Genomic DNA, 17,112 nt, shown 5'->3' on the forward strand with positions numbered 1-17,112 from the left:
TACCACTGAAATAAAAACTAAAGAAGAATGAGCTGGATTTATCACACGCTTCCTGTGTCACCATCCCTAAGTAACTTAATCTCCGTGTAGCCTTTGGCAAATAGTAGTAATATAGTCTTTTTCTATTTAAAAGCTCTACAAAACAAACATCTTACTTGTACTTTACTGATATTTACAAAGAGCATATGGAAGACACTGAAATATGTACACAGGTCAGTTGTGGCAGATGCGATCTGAGAATGAGGAACATTCTTTCTACAGCAATTTAAAAAGAATTTCAGTTTTGTGTACATATTTGGTGTTCCTGTATGCAGCACTGTTATCTGACAGCAGCTACCTGTAAGTGAAGTGCACTATTTGCTCTTCAGCTCTCCGGTACAGCTATTTAACTAGGTAGGGAGTACTGGCAGATTATGCCAATCTGCCAGTAGGTTTATGAATTAATCAATCAAACCAGACTGACAGTTTGAACACAGGCTTAGCAGTGTTCAAAGTGCTTATTCCTACCTGCACAGAAGTCCCACATATGTGCTGGCAAGAACCACCAGCACTTAAACAAGCAGGAAATGGCCTCACGCATTTTGTTCAGAGCTGAAGACCAGAATCCTGCACTCTTTTCTCTTTATAAACGGAGAGGTACTCTTCTTCACTCTCATCTTTGGATAAGAAACAAAGCTGATGCCCAGTAAATAGCAGCCCCTATGCTAGGATGCTTCTTGTTTTGTCAGCTAAGCATGGGCCTTTTTGTTTAACACAAACCTGAGTGGTCTTCTCCAGCTGTAGTTTAAGATCTGTGAGTTCCATGTTGGTATCATGTAACTGTGCTTTCAGCTTCTCGTTTTCAGCTAGAATCTGTTCATAAAGCTAAGACAAAATATTCATTTAAAAACATACTGAGTAAGAATTCTGTGACATTAGACAAACATTTTAAAAACCATGACTGAGCTGCATGTAAAATGAACAAATACATTAACATTCTAAGAAGTAAAAATCAGTTTTAGAATTTAAAGATGGTTAGAATTAGCAAACGCTTTAAGAATTGCTACCAAATATCTCTAGAAGAAAGCAATTTTGCAGGGAGCATGTAACTTACCTCACACATTAAAAAACACTTGCTAATTTTTTGCTTCAGACATTACAGATGAGACAATACAGTCCTTTTTTCTTTTTTTTTTTTACGAACTCCAATTTTAAAGCAAGATTTAAATTAATTTTTATATGTATGTAAGGTAGCAAACATCAAATAAAGGGCTTAATGCATGTATGAAGCAGTTTTAATAATACAATCAACCACAAAAACAGTTTGATTAAATTTGTCATAAAATGATGAAGTATTTTGACTCGTCAGGATTTCTTCCTTGCCTATAAAGAGAAAAGTACAAAAGCCACAGGCTGTTTTGCAATGTATATTTCCCCCCATGGCAGTGGTTGTTCTGATCCTCCACTGAGCCAAACTGCTGTAAGTTGTGATGAAATAGGATATTGTTTCCAAGTAATTCATGAAAAAAAAAAAAAAACGACAAACAGTAATCAAGCATTTTTTTACAAGAAAATTACTGTATCAGTTACCTTCTTAAAATCAGTGCTATCTTCTTTTTCTAGTCTACTGCAGTAAGGTTTTCGATCTTCGAGGTAACTCTGTGACCCAGATCGCCCCTGCGCTGAATCGTAACGGTCACCCGAAGACACACTGAGTGATCCCGTGTCATATCTGCAAAATAAAAGTTCTTATTCTTTGTTTCTGTATTCAGACTGATAGCACTCACTGTACCAGACATTGTAAGTGTGCCATCATCCAAGTGAAAAAAAAACAACCACATGCAATTGTGTGTTTTAGTTAAGCCACTATAAACTAACTCGATGCAAGTTAGATTTTGATGTTCCTTTACTGTTCTTCAGTATATTTCAATATTCTCTGAGTGAAGAAGTTTAAAAATTCCCAACTAGACCAAATAAATGCCGGCATTTTATGCTAAGAGTTTAAAAAAAATTAAATTAAAACATTTAATTCAGGTATTTCCGAATCTTAAAGGACTTATTGGTTTAGATACTTCTTTGTTTTTGAAGATCTGTTTTAAAACATGTGTAATAGAATCACAGAATATTTGGCATTGGAAAAGACCCACAAGGATCACCATGTCCAACTCCTGGCAAGGAGTAATTAAATCCATGTACTACCTTAAATGTAGTACTTTAATTGAAGGGTTTTTAAAAAGTAATCTATAAAGCATTGGCCAAGATGAATTCTCCAAGCTTTGTTGGATAAATGAAGATTTCAAAACTACTTATGGCAAATTGTAGTATTTCAACAGAAGCAGTTTGTGAAACAAATCTTCAGCAAAATCCTTACCCTGTTAAGCACTAAATTACAAACAATGCTAATACAGTTTTAAGCAGTATCACAGTGCTCACTCATCATCGATCATGTGCTGTGGTAGTTCTGTTTAACAGATTTTCAGCATAAACAAAACATCATCATTAACTCTAAAGTCGAATTAAATCCAAAATCGAATGCAAACTTAAAAAAAAATATGATACTTGTGCATTTTCATTTTTAATAAATCTTAAAGAAATACGATTTTCAGAGATCTAGTATTTTTCCTGAGATTCCCTAGAAATTTTTTCAGTAGGATATTCTGTGTTTTCTTTTGGTAAAAGCTGACATTTGTAAATGAATTACAAAATTTGTATGGAATGTTACTGTGTCCACTAAATTCTACAAAATGCCTAGCATGCCTTCAGTGTACTTCAAATATAGCATACAGTACATTCTCCAGTATTGACAGTCCCACCCACAAATGGGAAGAGAGCCACCAAAACACTACTGTAGCTTTACAATCATATTCCATATAAATTTTAAATATCATTATTGCCTTTTAAAATCAACCCAACTCACTACTGAGTTTAGGCTAATTTTGTACATCAATTGTGAATATGTAACTAAGAAGTGTAATAATTTTAAATTAATTTACTTAAATTGCACATACCTTGAAAGGCTATCACTCTGAGAGGGGGAGGAATAAAAAGAGAGAAGAAAAAAAGATCAAGTCAATAATTTAATTAAGTAAAATATATAATAGCCTGCGAACAAGCATAACTAAACAGTTACATCAAAATGCATATACTATCCAGCACTACATACTGTAGTATTGTCAAGTTTCAATATCGTTAGGTCTGGAACCAAAGAGACAGATGTGCCTTCTATGATTTACTCCTCTTATCAACATCATCAGAACCATGTTCCCTGAATTCTCTCTTCCTCTTCTGTATTCTGTTTTTGGAAAGTCAACTTAATAATGACTTCAGCTTAAAATAAAAATATAAGCTACAAGATCATTGCTTTAGCATCCCTCAGTGGGAGATGACTAGCTATTAAACCAACAACATGCAGAAGTACTTATTAGACTAAATTGAAATTATGCCATTTTATTCTTCATGTTACTTTAATTAATTCATTCATTACAAGTGAATTTACAGGCATACAGCATACTCACTTAACCTGATGAGTGAAATTTAATTAAAAGTGATGACTTAAGAGTGAAGGAGTGTCCCCTAAGCATTACATCACCCATACAATCATTTTCCCCCTCTGGGTGGTCAATACAGACTCATCATTTATTCCAATTATTATAATAATCTTGGGCGGAGATATTTTACTCCAGATGTCCTCCAGACATCCTCCAATGATGTTCACTTAGCAGTAGCTGAAACCTTAATGAGTGATTTTTGTGTGTGTGTGGGGGGGGATGCTTGGATACAGAGGTTGCTTTCCTTTTAAGAAGGGGCTGCATTTTTTAAAATCTGCATAGAGGACAACAGTCACATTCTCCGTAACACATTAAATTTCCCCTCTGACACCTTGAAGAGGATTTACAACACGCAGGCTACCAAAATATGTGCAGCAGCCTATAGGTCTTCATTATCACAATAATGCTATTTTCTGTAGAAGCATGAATAATGTTGAGAATTTAAGGGAGTTTTGTGGAAAATATCACAGCTAGGTGTCACGCAGATACAAATTTTTAGTTTTTAAGCTTTGGGCCACAACAGTTTTATTTTCCACCTATGAATCTTATTTTGCATATTGTATGATTAAGTAAGATCCATGCGAGATCACAGAATTCTACCATGTTATTCTACCATGTTATCAACATCCTACAAAAAACCCCTTCCCACTGCTTGCTCCTTCTTTCTCACTTCAACAAAACAGAGGAACCTCTGTCCATAAGAATTAGGTTTTCTCTTTTTACCTTGAAGGAATGCCACCCAAATGAAAATGCTAAGCAGGCCCCTTCTAGCCTTTAGCCACAACAGCTATCACAATAAATTAAACCATTCCTACATTATTTCTTAACAAATAGGGTTCTAAAGGCTGCTTTTCTTTGCTTCTAGTGGGCTCCCCGTGGTGCCATGGGAATGTGAAAACCTCCGGGCTCTCCATTAACCTGCTGCAGTGCAGCTTCCTGAATGGAAAGCAAGTTAATAAGTCATACGCAGAACACAAATTTTCAGCTATGCAGGGAGATAACAAATGAGCTGGTGAGGTAAGAGTCCTGGAGACAGGGAAGCACTAATTGCCAGAGACAGGAAAGCAACAACCCAGCCCTTTCCCATTCTCCAGGCTGAGATGCAGAGCAGCATGGCCTGATCTCACAGCCTGCAGAGAAGCGTGCCTCAGCAGCTTCCGCTTCCTGGGAGCTGCGAGTCCTGCAGCTGGAGGGCTGGAGCAGCAGCCAGGATGAGGTGTTCACGTCTTAAGCACATGCCTGCTCTTGTCTCCTGACATTTCTGAAACTCTCTCTTATTTTTTGAGGTGTTGTTTTAACTGTTTTTTTTTTTTTTTCATCTTTCCCTTCTATTTCTGTCAGTTTGATCACAATTTTTCAATCTTTTTTTGGCAAAAAAAATTAACTAGAAGTCTACAGATTTTGTATGAAGCTTGTCTGAGGATAAGTGAAGCCAACACTGATATCCGCGTACATCCAAACCACGTGAGATGGATACTCCTATCACATTCACAAAACTGAGCAGACTGTGGTAGCCAAAGTTCCATGAGCAGCATGCAGGAAGGAAAAGTAAAAACGTATGGGTCCTCATGTATACAGGCTGAAATAATACACACTTCTAATCTTATACAAGCAGTTTCTATAGACCATAAGAGTGCAACCAGCAAATAACCATGTACTTGAAAATGTACAGTAAGCTTTCAGATATTTATACTACATTTTGGTGAGTTAGGACAATTACTGGTAATGGAAATGAAATACTCAAGTCAGGTGGAATTTTACATAGTGTATAATTGAATGGTTTTCTAAAACTGCCACAGCCATGAAAATGAGAAACAAAATTTGAGTGCAGCATTTAATAAATACTAATAATGACAAGTTCTTGTGTCTACTGCCACAAAGTTAGAAAAGTTAACAATATTTATTATCCTAACATTGCTAGCTTTCTCCTTTCAAAAATCATGAAACAAAATTAAGTCGATTTAATAATAAACTAACCAGACGTAGTGCATACTTAAATTCTTATTTTTTTTAAATACATCATCTGGGGTGGGGTGGGATGTTGTTTTGTTGTCTTCTGTTTTTTTTTTTTTTACTCTGCCTCCACCCTTCCCACTTCTATAGGTGTCCTCCTGAGCATAGTTCAAGTGCGCTCCAAGCTTCAGTGCTAATGAAAGAAAGACAAACTGCTAATAAAAGCAATAAAATTTGAATCATTGCCATTTGATGTTTCTCTCCTGCCCATTCCTGAACAGATTATTTCTTTACCCTCTTCCCATTCTGATCCCCTGGTCAAGGAGAAGTAATTTCTTATTCACCACATATATTCCATATTATCTCCCCTGCAAATACTCTTATAATGGAATGCTTAACTCTCAAATACCCTTGATAACATTTTATGTGCTTAAATTCTACCCCATTTTCCTTGCCTCATACAAGTTCCTTTTTTTCCTTTTTCTTTCATTATCTCCTACTGTGCCATAGATGGAATAAAGGACACCAGTTTCAATAACAGCAGCCAGATTTCCATGAGCAAAAGATGGCTGGAATGGAATGATACAGTGAGTCATCTGATGTAATACGGGGAATAAAATTTTTATAAGAATAGCAAACACCACACTTTTCTCATTATCAAAAGACTTGGTAACTCTGTTTTACCTAAGTCCTTTTTTTTTTTTTTTTTTTTTTTGTCTGTCTGGTCAACATTCCACTGTTAAATCAGACTTTAATCACACATTCACACTTTGAACTATTTTTGCTTAAGGCCAAATAGCTAACCCAAATAACTTCAGAAAGCAAAGAAAACTTGTGAATCTTAATACACAGACCAAACTCTAATCAAAGTGAAATCTAATTATCAAAAAGGAAAATAATACACTAATTCTTAAAGGCTACATCAACAAAACTTCAATCTGTAATCTAAATACATCTTCCTCTTCCGCCAGCAAACAACTACTTGCACTGTTCAGGCATGTTTAACAATAATGGGAGCTGTCTCACAGCTCACTCTGATACATGCATTCAAAGCTATTCTTTAAGGAAACTTACTAACAAACTGTGTTTGGCAGTATTGTTCTCTCACCTCACAGGAAATGTTTTGTGATTTTCCACAACAGCTCATCTTCAGTGATGTACCAAATGCCTATACTGAATAAGACTGAGCAAGCCCATACCTTCTGCTGTTCTGTGTTTACTAAATTCAGGTCAGAGTTATCCATACAGAAAAGGTCTATATATTTACTTCTGGAATAGTATGGCTATGAATAGCATAGTTCCCAACTCCCATATCTTTCAGTCTTATGATTTCAGACATAACTGTTCTCAGAAACCAGACGATGGAACAAATTACACAAATAAAGTTTTTCAGTGTCGAAGAACAATGATTTTTGATGATTGAATGCATTTATACAAAATCAATTTATTTTTTCATAGCTTCAGCTTCAGGAAGAAACCCATAAGATGAGAGCTGGAAAGCATGCAAGCTAAAATGTAACTGAAAAAGAGCAGTTTGTTGTTTTGAGAATCTCAGTTGCCAAAATGATCTTCAGGCTTGCTTATTTTTCAGCTACAATCCTACAACATATTTCTAAGATTATCCTTCTAAAGGAGCAAGGATTTTCTGAAAGTAACGTGGCATTCTCAGCTCTTTGCACCTAAAATCTCAAATTAATTTAATTACAACAACCAGCAACTTTCACAGTGTTAGCAAAATCTGACTTCTTTTTAATAGTTCTCCCCTATGGACAAATGATCAACTAAGAAATGGAATGATAGTTCTGTATAGGGAACAAGAATGCACAAACTGAAATCTCTTCCAAACCACTCTGAAATAAATAGTATTTGTCAGGTTCTAGAAGGATTTCAAGCTAGAAATTATTTTGTCTAAGGCCTTTAATTTTCTTTGTAGCATGTACAAGGCTTGTTCTTGACCTATGAATTCTTGAATTACTGCCAAAACTCTTGGAAATTTATAGTTAACCATCTTCTACCACTGACTTGTAGCTTGTCCAAGCAAAAAGAACTCAACAGCAGCACCACATAAAGGAGTTAACAGAGAACTTCAGTATTCCTAGAGGCTTTTGTCTTCTGAGCAGTACATCAAATAATCAGTACAGGAAAATATTAAATATTTTCTGAATGTTAGTACTCCTCTGTAATTCTAGTTTATTCCATCTCTTTTCTCAAAGTTCAAAAAGGTCTATCAGCAAATAATGATGAATTTTCTACAATAAACTGTGCAAGATGTGTGCTAAGCTGAAGCATATTTAGCAACCGCAGAGGATTTGCAATTTCTGTAAAATAAAATACTTTTTGTCACTGAACTGGGAGGAGATTGCCATTATAATGCTTAGACTATTCCATTTGATTTTTCTACAAGTGGCAAAATACCAAACTGTCAGAAGTAATGCATCCAGTTCTTAGTTTATCAATGAAAAACTCTAGTTGTTCATTGAGGAAAGCTAATAATGTTTTAAATTATGTTTTAAATCTCTGTATGCAAGGAAAAAAAAAGCACACCTTAATATGAAAACATTGCAATTACTGTACAGAAATTTTAAGATGTCTCTTAGTTAACTGGAAAGTAATAGTAGGTTAGAATATATCGACAGTTTTGCTACTAGACTGGAAATTCAACTGTAGGTTCAACAGTGCTTATAAACAAACCTGTTAAAAACACCTTTTTACTTATTTTGTTGTAACTCATTTTCACTCTGCTCTCCTACTTTCTACAGCTGATCTGGCAAAGAGTTTTTATTAATAACAACAAAATGAATTTATGTAGTTAGGTGACAATGAGTTTGGTTCATATGTTTATATGTATTTCAGAGCTCTCTATGAACTCAGATCTGATACTACATTACCAAACAACCAATATCTTTTTGAAAAAGGCTGTGGGAATGCTTACAATTTGGAAACAGACTTTGTGCTATACTTCTAAGACAAGCCATGAATTAGGCAGCAAATTCTACAATCTTCACTATGCCACCCGAACACACTCATCGTTTTTAACACAGATCACACTTGTAATTCTAGGCCTGTTTTACCAAATTTCATTGTGTTTTTATAGAGTTCTACTACAAGCACTACATTCTATCAAAACGAATTTCTACAGAGTAGAAGATGGAATAATTACAGATATAATAATAATAGATCTAACAACATGTAGTGGTGGGAGAAGAGATATCAGTTATACCTTTTGAGTTTTATTACTCAAATAATGACCCTAATTCTCTAATATTCCTTCAGGGATTAGGTAAAAAAAAAAAATACAGCGTGCTATATCATTTAGTTGTACAGACTAAGTCAGTACTTCCCTTTTAGTTCTCTTTATCTTATTCTCATGCACAAATCAATTTATAAGGATTTTTCCCATTAAATCAAGCCTATTGTACTGCTTGTCGCTGACTTTTTAACAAAACTGACAATACTGAATTAGGATGCTCAGAAATTCTTCAGTGCAGAAAACTGTGTTCCTCAACAGTTTATCTCATATTACATCTCAATTACATTTTCAACACCACTTTTTAATTTAAATTTCAAAATTTAAATGTAAAAAGGTTCGGACTAGTGTGCAATAGTCACAGGACATCATTTCACTAAAAATAAAAAAGCAGATGAAACAAAGATATTTGCAATTTAGAAGCAAAAAATTTCCTCCAGCTACTTGCTGCAACATGTCTCTGACATGTATGTCTGAAATTTCACCAATACTTTATGGGAACTAATTCCACATTTGCCAAATTAAACCTGCAAATAAAATGGCACTGAAACACAACATCAAGCTATGAATAGAATAGTATGTATTAGAACTCCAACATATGCATTGCTTTAATTGAATCCAACTGCAATAGAAATTTTACAGTCATGTCTGTTAAGAAGTTCATATATTTTTTAAATTACCTGAGTTTCTTTCTTATTTGTTCCTTCTTCTGAATCAGACTGGTGCTCTTGTTCATTTTCATCACTCTGGTGAAAGAGGTGAGAGAGGAAAAACAGTTAAGCTGTTGAAAACTTTATGAAAATTTAATGTATTCTAGATTTTTTGTATCAAAAGCTATGAGTGGTAGAATTCTACCTATCTAAAATCTACAAAGCATATCTGGAATATAAGATTAAAATTCTCAAACAATAATTATTTTCAGTACTAACAGGAAAGGAATCAGAACTTTGCATTTGGCACAGAAAAATGTTCCTTTTACAAAAATACTGATCCCATGACAAAGGAAAGGGCAAGAGAATCTGCTGAAAAACTGACCCTTCAGATCTTGCAACAGTTCCTTCAGGTTTTAGTAAACACAGTTCAAATTTAGCTATTTGTAACATGCTAGATAGTGAATCTCATTCTCGTTGCTTTGGTTTGCATGCAATAGAAAGTAACTGCTCAATGATTTTTTTCTTAAGATTATGATTAACATTAGAATTACTACAGTAGCCTAGAATTTCTTTCAGCATTATCAGCACAGACTTCATATTTAATTTGTTCCTAAAAGCTTCACAACATGGAGAAACTTAAAATGGATGACTTGAGCAAGCACCACTTTTGCCAAAAATGCTACTGGTATATTCTGTTCTAAACTATTTTCTATTTTAAGAACACACTATACACATTCTATACTGCTACAAACTTAGGCTACAAACCAGAAGTAGCAGTCTTTCACTTACATCTTGAGTCCAAAATGAAACTCCTGTAGATCGTCGTTTTTCTCTTGGTCGCCGCCTTTCCCGTATAGATTTGGGCTGTGACTTATCTTCTTCTTTTTCTTCCTCTTTTTTGCCTCCTTCTGTTAATAACAACTTTTTGTTCATTTAAGTATAACACAATTTTCTGAAAAGTTACTGAAATATTTCTTAAAATGTTTACAGTTAATCACACAGTTGCCTAATAGCAGGAGATGGAGGGGACCTCTGGACATCATCTAGTTCAACCTCCTGCTAAATCAGGTTCCCTACAGCAGGTTGTACAGAAAAGCATCCAGGTGAGTTTTGCATTTCTCCAGAAACAGAGACTCCAACAGCCCTCTGGGCAGCTTGTGCCAGCACTCTGTCACCCTCAAGAAAATTCTCCTCATGTTTGTAATGACCTTCCTATGTTCCACTTTGTACCTGCTGCCCCCAGTTCTGTTGCTGGACACAGCTGAAAAGAACCTGGGTAATGTTTGCACCTGAAATAAATTCACTATAGAACTTCTTACCATAAAAAGTGTTTGCTGTAATATAAATTCCTCAGAACACAGCTCTAAAATAAATACAGTTCCAGCTGTTGAACAGCAATGGCAAAGTACTAACTCTACCTCAGCCACCTAAACAAAATGTTTTAGTGTAACAGTAAGACACTTAAAAAAGCAATTTTCAAATCTCTCACCTAATAATTCAAATTTGTGCCAGTAGTTGTATGGAAGTACAAAAGAGCAGTAGAAGATTATTCCTCACACTATTTTTCAAACAATATTTTTTGCTTTTATCAAAAATTCCTTATTAAAAAAAAAATCAAAAGTCTGTTAATTTTTCCCTAGAATTCCCTTTTTCATCACTGTCCTCTTCATTTTCCCATCTAAGGAAGATTAGAACTCCAAGATTAAATTAATTCTATGTTACAGACTTTCCTTTTCTTTAAATGAAATGCAATTGCAGTTTAAAACAGGCATAATACCTGAGGAGTGCTTGATCCCCTTTATGTTTAGAAGCAACTTGCACAAAAAGAAAATAAATAAAGAAAACAGACCTGCCCAAATTGAAGTTATTTACCTGTTACGATGTTTGTTCAGTTTGCTATTCTTTTATTAGAAATAAACCATAGAGTTGAGTTCAGATTGATGCATCCCTACCAATCTAACTGTACCATAACTGCTCTTCAGAGGTAAATGAAAACTTTGGCATGAAGCAAGAATTAAAAAATGAAGAAAATATAAGTATTCATGGTGGACACAGACCTTTCCTAATTAAATAAATGATGATTTTACCTTTGGTCTTTCAGACAGTAATGTAATACTCCTCCTAAAATCATAATTTGAAAAAAAAACCTGCTGTAGCTAGCTAGAATTTAGTCATGAAAGTCTTTTCCATAAAACAATGCAGAAAAAATTGCCTGAAATAAGCACGCATATGCATTACCTAAAAATCTTATTCCAAATTTTCAGTTAATTTTAGAACAGAGAGGAAAAATCAGAAAACTTATCAACAAAGCTTAGTCATAATAACTTCTTCAGAAAATACCAGTGTAGAGAATACAGCAATACTGCTACATAGTTCATGAAGATTTTATCAATAAATCAAAGATCTGATCCTCTTCATAACAAAAATATCAATTTCAGTCGGTAATTGCATACCTAATCAATAGCTTGAGTTAAAGTATCTCTCCCAAGTTATTAGTGACACACTCCAGAGAGAGAACAGGAGATCACAACATGTGTCAACAGCCTCCTCCTCTGACAACCGAGCATAGTGTTTTTAAGAATTCTAACAGATTATTCAGATGATTTGAAAAAAACTCTGGGCAAAAGCTCTGTGACATCAAATAAAAGCATCCTTCTATCTCTGAATCAAGCATCAGTGTGAGATTTTATAAACCAGTCAGAAATTTAGAAGAATAGTTCTGTTAAGTATTATGAACTAACACCACACTACCACCAGAGGTATCCTTCCTCTCTCCTTTGTTTTCAGAAAGCATTACAGCATTGCTCCACTCCAACACTACAGGACTAAAACAAAACCCAAATTATTTAGAAATTATTTAATCAAGAACAATTCCTCTTCAATATCTGCACATATTTAAACTCTGAATTGTGGTATTTTATTACAGTTGCTGAGTGAAAGCAGAAATCAACCCAGACTCACATAACAAAATACTGAAAAACATCACCAAGTCCTGAAAGTCTTTTTTCTCCTCTCTATATACAAGTTTTGGTATTTCTTACAGAAGTAGGAGCAACGTGTATCACCCAGTGGTCCACAACTCACACCCCATTTTGAACAGTCTTCAGAAACATAAACTGCCCTTTGGCAATTAAAAACAACAACAACAAAAACCCTTCACAAACGTTAGTACTCCTACCTCTCTCACTTTCCTTTGTTCCACTCCGAGAATAGGCAGAAGTTATACCTATAAGGCTGTTTGGTCTGTTTAGCTGACTTGAACTTGAAAGAGAGCTAGTGGAGGTGGAGAGCGAAGAAGTGGATGACGAAGAAGTTGAAGTTGAAGTTGGTCTATAGCGATGATATGGCTATTCAGCAGAAAAATGTCAAAATTAATTCACAAACATTAAACAAACATTAACTAAAGGATATTAAAGCTTTTAAATAAAAATAAATAATTGTTTGTGATAATATCAAAATTGTAGTATTATTGTTGGAGTTAAGATTCATATAATTTCTCTACCTAATGAGACTCATCATGAAAATACCTCTTCAACAGTTCGGGAATATCTTTGTCTATAATCATCATCTTTAGTTTCAGATTCTTTCTTTTCTTCTTGTTTTTCTTTGTCTTGCTTTTCTTTCTCTTCCTTTTCTTTCTCTTCATTTTCTTGTTCTCTGGTTCGTGTGGAACGACTTCTTCCTATAGTTTTTTCAGCTTCTTGAAGATCTGTCAGTGTTACACCCTGTGAAAACAGCAAATAGTACAGTATATAACTTAATTTGGGCAAATGTAGATTACCACGTTATATACATATATTATTTACATACAAAATTCTGCTTAAGAAAGTTAATTATATTAACTACATATTTTACCTATAAACTTTTCTCGTGAATCCTGGAAATGATATGCACTTTCTGATTAACAGCAAGTGTTTGCTCTAATGTGATCTACCATAGAGTCTTCAATAACACCACTTTTAGTTGAATTAGTACATAAGTATCAGGCAGAAAATCATGCAGAAACCCCTGAAGTATCCACTAGATCTCTTCAATATCATCATAAGCATAATAAATATTTTGGAAAGCCTACAAATACAAGACTTTAACTTCTTTCAGAAATACTGATGCTTTACAAATTCACTCAGTGGAAGTGGATTTTTAAGCTTAATACACTGACAACACTAGAGAAAGATGTAACTCGTTTCTTATTTCCTTGCTATTCTGAGGTTAAAAACTAATTTTCAAATGAGCTCAGAAGGCCAATGACTTCCTAGTTAAAGAAAATGTCTCTGTACTCTAATTTTCACCTTACATATCTCACTGAGACACTGTTCTCAAACAGCATGAAAACACTCCTGACCTACTCTCCAAAGCCAACTTTGTATTTCATTAGCTATTTGATTGCTTTTTATGCTGATAACGCTCTAATACAGCAGATCCTTGCATCTTTTTCACCGCAAAGATCCAGAGTGGCCCGTGGTTCGACAATCTTAGAAGGCACTGGATTAATATCAAACATGGACCTCTCAACAGGAAGAGTTATCGGAAATATTTGAGGGGTTTAAAATTAAAAAGGCCTTTTAAAATTAAAAAGTAATACCAGTAAATCATAGTTATAGATTTCACCTTAATGCAGATCAGGATACCATTTGGACTATTTTTTTGTTCTGTTTTATACAAGGACTCTTTTACAGCAGAACAAAGGAGAGATGGGCAGACATGCTTGACAGAGGACAGTAGCTGATAATTGCTCCAATATTCACAGAGTGTTCAAGTAGTCTTAAGACATCATTTCTTTTGCTAATGTGACATCCTCTTCCATGCAAAGTTTGCACTGGTTGCAATTCAGTATGAAGTAGTTCTGGCAAATGTATCACTAGGTAAGCCATGAGAGGGAAACTCTGATAGGAGTTAGATTTCAGATCAGTAGTAAGTATCAAAGAACTCTTTCTAGTACTCTTCTGTGTCCACAGAAACTAGGCTGAATGTAGTTTTTCTACGCCACTGATACTATCAGTTATCTATATGTTTGGTCAACTTGATCACATTACCTTCGACAGTCTATATAAAGAAGCCTTTGAAACTTAAGGAAATGTAACTACAAACTTCAGTAAAATCTTGAGACAGAAGCTTTTAGTTTTTGAAGAATTAAAAGTTACTGTACATAACGTCAGAAACAACTCCTTCAGTAAGCTACTTTAACATAATGTAAAAAAACCCTTCTTTTCAGTGGCTGCTTCTCTGCTTTCAAGCTTGTATTAAGTTTGTCTTCGCTAATTAGAAAAAGTTACCTTCAAAACACAGGAAGGGCTCCTCAAGCTTTCAGGAGAAGCAGGGAAATAGAACACATTCACCTGTTACAAGTCATTTATGTTTGGAAGACCAATCGGTTATTTGAAATTTAGCGGGAAACTAAAACTTCACTGTACTTTTGGAGCTCTATGTTTCCATAAATGTAGAAGCTGTAATAAAGTTATACCTGCGTAGATCTTCTGGACTGTCTTGCTTGCCTGGATCTGGCTTTTCTTTGGGACTCTGACTCTTCATCCCGTACTGGAGTGAGGTATGATCTAAAGAATTAAGTTCAAACAAGTTGGCAAACGATAATTTTTAGACAAATTCATCAAATGGTCAATTCTCACAACATGGTATGACAAAAACAAAGCAGTTAGAGAAAACCTTTGACTGTATGAGATGAATTACATTTTAGGCATTTCATCCATAGCACTTCTTTATCAAGACTGCAGGCCTCAAAACTATTAAATTAAAATACATATGCTTTTCTACTTAATTTAGATTTATTTTTATCTAAATACAACTACTTTGGCCAACTAACATTGGGGTAGAAGACCTCAAAAACCTCAGCCAGTTACACATTTGCACACAAAATATGTCTGTGTGTGCATGCATTTGTAAACCTTTAACATAACGTTACGGCTTTAGAGAAAGCTAATGTATTCCTGAGGCAGAAAACCTAATGAAACAATCCACTGCACCTGAGATTAAAAATCCTTGAGGAAGTGATTACCATGTCTTCACATGAATCATCCTTGCATTAGACAATTCAAAAGACAGATCCTGTGCAAAACCTCTCTGAGCTTCTTCAGATCATCAATTTTAACTATGTTAAAAACTGTAGACTCAGATTCTATGATATTTTCTGATTGTCTATATACTATTTTCTGCATTTCTTTATTTAAAAACTGGCTACTGATTCAAATATTTTGTTTGAGAAGCTATCACCCATTAACACTTAGAAGATTAATCTATGGAAAGATTAGTTATTCAATCACCTAATTATATAGTTCTCTGATTGGGAAATACTAAAGACAGTTCTAAGTTTTTGAAATAAACTTTATTTACACAAGTTATTATGTCTATGTCTTAACCACGTTCTATCTCTACTAAACAAATTATCCCCAAAATAGGGAAAGAAAAATATATAATTAGCTGTTGAATGTTCAAATATGTAAAATATCTTATGACACTTTCAAAAACAAATAAACCTATATTAATTGATTTCCCTATCTTGTTCTTTTACAAATGGTAGTTTTGGTAAGGTTTTCTCTTCCCCTAGATCCCTGAGCCCTATCTATATAAGGAACAATGTATCTGCTGGCTGCTTTAGCTAACCTGAAATACAACTGGTCACGTGTATCCTGTTTGCACTGGCTCTAGTTTACAGTTAGGCAATATATAATTTAGCCACAAGCTTTAACCTACCTAAGATAATTCTGGTTGCAGAGTAGGTATAACATTTAGAGCTTGGAAATTTGCAAATTATTGCAAAAAATACTGCAAATACAGTAGTAATTGGTGTAACACTCCTATCCTCCAAGAAGTGAAAAACTTTAAACCTCACTGAAAGAAAATGAAAACTCAATACTTGTCATGTGCACACTGGAAACTGGCCCTCCATATGTATGATTCACAGGTCAGTCATGCAGTGTTGTTCAAAATATAAAGATCTTACAGATTTACATTCGTCATTCTTTTTGCTGTTTCTCTAAAGCAATCCTGAAAATTCGATAAAGAATGTAACTTCTTCAGTACATTCATAAAAGATGCTTTACTACATATTCCATTACTAAAATCTCCACTAAATGTGTTTGCTTCTCAAATATTATTTGAAATGCTACTTCAAACATGTTTTCCAAATAACACTCTTTCGGTCTATAGATACGAATTAATCAACTTCATTTCTTAAGAAAATATTTAGCATATAATATTTCATAAATAGACACAACTTACTCATGTGCATATAAACATACATAGATACACGTACACACAGAGAGATATATGTATCTGTATTTATACAGATAGATATGCATGTGCACATACTTAGGGTACGACATGCACACAGTAAATATTCAAATTTTGCTGATTTCTTTTGAGATTTAATGGCTATTTTAATATGCCATCAAGAATGCACCTACAGTGATATATTATACAATCAGCACTGATTAATCAGATTAGAAGCAGAGAACTTCAGGCTGATTGCAGGTATCTAAGACGTATGTAGCATACGCGCATTAGTATACATACACTAAGTGAGAGCAAACGAGACAGTGAAAGCCTTAGTTCTACACTTTTCTTGCTTTTCTAGCTCATCTGATACTGAAATAGCATTTGCATTTTAAAATTGGAACTGTTTTTTGAAACTGGTGTACTTTGCTGTCTTATGGCTTTATTTAAAATGGTTGTGGCACCCGTGGGCACTTCCTGAATCATGGTGGAGAAGAAAACACAT

The 17,112-nt window shown here is 34.4% G+C and overlaps 1 protein-coding gene across 3 annotated transcripts in view; it reads right to left on the reverse strand.

The window, feature by feature from the left end:
* PPP1R12A (protein phosphatase 1 regulatory subunit 12A) overlaps nucleotides 1-17,112 on the reverse strand; it is a 124,297-nt gene that overhangs the window by 13,856 nt on the left and 93,329 nt on the right. For all 3 annotated transcript variants that reach the window (XM_031589665.2, XM_031589664.2, XM_090139175.1), the window contains 8 exons: nucleotides 14,842-14,932; nucleotides 12,908-13,105; nucleotides 12,559-12,727; nucleotides 10,170-10,288; nucleotides 9,408-9,473; nucleotides 2,988-3,004; nucleotides 1,570-1,711; nucleotides 760-864 (listed from right to left, as the gene is read on the reverse strand). In XM_031589665.2, the coding sequence (XP_031445525.1) occupies nucleotides 760-864; nucleotides 1,570-1,711; nucleotides 2,988-3,004; nucleotides 9,408-9,473; nucleotides 10,170-10,288; nucleotides 12,559-12,727; nucleotides 12,908-13,105; nucleotides 14,842-14,932 (907 nt within the window). The remainder of the gene's footprint in view (nucleotides 1-759; nucleotides 865-1,569; nucleotides 1,712-2,987; nucleotides 3,005-9,407; nucleotides 9,474-10,169; nucleotides 10,289-12,558; nucleotides 12,728-12,907; nucleotides 13,106-14,841; nucleotides 14,933-17,112) is intronic.

The sequence above is a fragment of the Phasianus colchicus genome, chromosome 1, assembly GCF_987193195.1.
Source record: "Phasianus colchicus chromosome 1, bPhaCol1.hap1.1, whole genome shotgun sequence".
Classification (NCBI taxonomy): domain Eukaryota; kingdom Metazoa; phylum Chordata; class Aves; order Galliformes; family Phasianidae; genus Phasianus; species Phasianus colchicus.